At 41.5% G+C, this 3229-nt stretch overlaps 1 protein-coding gene across 1 annotated transcript; it reads right to left on the bottom strand.

Moving 5' to 3' along the window:
* Window positions 1-460: 460 nt before the first annotated feature.
* On the bottom strand, window positions 461-1929 carry LOC119349573 (two-component response regulator ORR42-like). The gene is made up of 3 exons (XM_037617626.1): window positions 1870-1929; window positions 942-1158; window positions 461-854 (listed from the first exon to the last, which is right to left on the bottom strand). Exons 2-3 carry the CDS (start codon window positions 1137-1139, stop codon window positions 675-677), a joined length of 378 nt encoding a protein of 125 aa, XP_037473523.1. The 5' UTR covers window positions 1140-1158; window positions 1870-1929; the 3' UTR covers window positions 461-674.
* Between the last annotated feature and the right edge of the window lie 1300 nt (window positions 1930-3229).

Below are 3229 nucleotides of genomic sequence, written 5' to 3'. Positions count from 1 at the left end.
TCTTGTATCCATGCATGGAGACTAAAATAATTCTACTAAATGGCGCAAGATGGAACAGAAACTGAAAATAAAGGCAGAAAAAGGAAGGAATAGTTATAAGTATGATGTATGCCTACCCATTTCGAAATATCTTGTGGTTTTGATAGATAAGGAGGGAATTGTGAACCTTGAGCTTATGGAGGGTTGCTTGCTCCTACTATGTAGGATGGGAGGTTGATGCCCACGTCCATTTGAAGTCACGTTGGTCAAATATCAATCTGCACCGCTTTTTAAATTTCATTGGGGAATATCAAATAAATGTTGGCGTATCTCTGGTGATTAAATGCGCCATTCATATAGTATCTGTTTCATGTTTCCAGAAACCAATGAAAGAAATCGAAACCGTGAAACAATATCAAATTAATTGAGACTCAAATAACTTGCCTCCGGAACACATGCACATGTCACACACCCTGAAGCATAAATCAACGAGAGGTAATAGATTAATAGATTAAATTCAAAAATGTTGCACATTACATCGATCCCAATGATTTAATCATGGGTATCCTCTCTGCTTGACCACGAAAACAAATTGACAACCCGACAATAATATGATGCATAGCAAAGCTAGCAAATATTCATAGTATATGAACTAGCTTAATTTCTTCCTCCAAAGATGGATCGAGCAAGCGTTCCTAATTATTTTTCCTGTTGATGACCTCCTCAATCATAGGCCCGAGAACCTCAAGCCTCATTGGTTTGGGCACAAAGTCATCAGCACCAGCACTCATGAACGCCTCCATGGCGTTATCATCAGCGGACACCCCGACGATCTTCACATCAGTGGCTCCCATAGCACGGATCTTCATGACTGCCTGTGCAGTAACATATAGAAATGTCAATGAGATGACCAACCAATATATGGAAAAGAAGGAATTCGTCAAATCAACTCAAGTACGTACCTCAGGACCGGTCATTATGGGCATGTCCTTATCACACAAAACAATGTCGAATTTGTTACCCTCAAGGAACATATCAACAGCTTCTTTCCCATTCTTAGCCAGGGTGACCTCACAGTTAAATCTGCGTAGCATGAAGGAGAGAACCATGCTGTCAACCTTAATATCCTCAGCAAGCAGTGCCTTGAGGGATGATGCCATGATCAGCTAGCTAAAATAACTGCAAACGGAATTAATAAGGATATTAGTTATTTCTGATACACACCTAGATAATATTTTCAAGGAGATTGTTATAAGTATAATTAACACGAGCATCATAATATTAATGATCAGTCAATAACAGTGCAAGCTTGTGCATTTTAGTTGCAAACTGATCGGTTACAAATCATCTGGAAGATGACCACACGTTTCATATATCTCAGCTAATAAAAAATCATATATTGGCAACATGCATGCACGGTATCTAATATAGATCCATACGCATGGCTCCGTGCCAACAAGTTCAACATATATAGGCAGTGCTGTGCACATGTTTAGGCAGCGCCTCTAACAATCTCGATCTTGTATGTACCAGCGGTGATGCAAAAAAAAAAAAGGCAGAGAAACAAATTAAGGAAGGAACAGAGATATGTACGTAGCTGTTGTTGCAAGAGGTACACTTTCTTAATTGGTAATTTACCACTTTATGAAATTCTTCACAAAAAACAGCATAAGGATGAAGTAAAGAAAGCAAAGAAAACATCCAAAAAAAGAATGGCGAAAATAGATGCCTATACATGGCTGCCAACAACAACCAGAAAGTGTGCTGCATAGATCAAAACTGATCAAAATGCACTAGCTTGAACAATCTAGATCGATCTTGTAGGCATGCATGGAGAGAAAACTAGTGGAAGATGCACGACCAGACAGAGGGGCGAGAGTGGCTATGAACCTTTGAGCTTATGACTGAAACTACTACGGTTGCTCTTGCTCTGTTGCTTGCTGCTTGGGGCTTTGGTGGTGTATCCGGCCAAGGTACAGGGGTATTTATAGGGGTGGCCGGTCGATCTCCGCCGTCCATTCGTAATCACGGTGCTGCTTCACGCATGCAAATATCGAGCTTCCACTGCTTTCTAATTCCACCAGGGAAATCAAATATTGTGCTGGCTGGCGTATCTTTTGCGATTAAATGATATGGAGTTACTACTTGCATGCCGCCGCTGTTCTGTTTATATATCGCCTTAAAGCTTGCCGATTATGGCACGTATATCTGCCTCGATCACAGCTAGCGTATATACGGAGTATATCTGTCTCGATCCCAGAACATGATTAAAATTAATGCCTGTTTAATTTGCAATCAGCAATGTGCGGGTGCAGTTTACCTCGAGATCAAATAGATCGTGGTAATTAATTCTTGGTTTTTATTATGGCTAGACCTATTTGAACATGCCAAGATGTATACTACTACTCCAGCGTATATTGCAACCAATGTATTCCAGACTGGGTATTCATTAGTTAATGTAAAATCTATTAGAATTATTTCTTGGTTTTATTAGTCATGGCTATTAATTCTTGGTCTCATTATGGCAGGAAAAAATACGTATTTTGAACATATATAGGGATCCACCATATATTCAAGACTGTACATTAATCTAAGCAAGGTGCATTTCTACGATTTCTTCATTCGCTGTCGAAAAGATTTCTTTTTTCTATCTGAGGCGGTACTAATTTCTTGTGCGTATGTCTGCTTTTTTATTTAGACAAGGCAAAAAATGGTTTGTCAGAAATTTTGTATGTGCGCGCCCTATGGCCCAGCGAAGCCAGCCCACTTATTTTCCTGCCCATGCAGCTGGGAAAACCCTACGTCCGCACATGTTGGTGTTCGCACATGAACATATCACCGTGTACCCTCGATGCCGAGGGTGATAAACCGCAGCTCACGTCGAATAAGACCCGGCCAGAAGCGCGTTACACAAGCAATCCAACGGACACTTTTATAGACCCGAAACCCCACACGCCCGGGAGGGACACCGTCAGGGCACAGAGTGGTTGTGGGCTACCCTAGGTCGACCTGGTCGCAACCCTACAATGCATATACATAAACCAAACAAATGATTAAGATCGTCTCCAAAGGTCGAAGCTCATTTCTTCCTTATACGTTCGGATGTGTTTGGACATCAAACGGGTGCCCAGTGGGCTCACCAAAGTTCAACCGTCTGGACAGTCTGGGTTCCCTCAAATCCAGCCTATATGTGGGCGAGAATGTGTAGTCCAGACTATCCGCAACACGCGCTCACAACACAAAACTCCAC

Source organism: Triticum dicoccoides, chromosome 1A (assembly GCF_002162155.2).
Source record: "Triticum dicoccoides isolate Atlit2015 ecotype Zavitan chromosome 1A, WEW_v2.0, whole genome shotgun sequence".
NCBI lineage: Eukaryota > Viridiplantae > Streptophyta > Magnoliopsida > Poales > Poaceae > Triticum > Triticum dicoccoides.
This window is presented reverse-complemented; position numbering and strand designations above follow the sequence as displayed.

What these genes read in the sequence shown, in the direction of transcription:
- LOC119349573 (XM_037617626.1), bottom strand. Translation starts at nt 1,139, where the DNA reads ATGGCATCATCCCTCAAGGCACTGCTTGCTGAGGATATTAAGGTTGAC. An exon ending in CCATAATGACCGGTCCTGAG is followed by an intron (nt 855 to 941) that starts GTACGTACTTGA and finishes GTTACTGCACAG; the next exon opens with GCAGTCATGAAGATCCGTGC.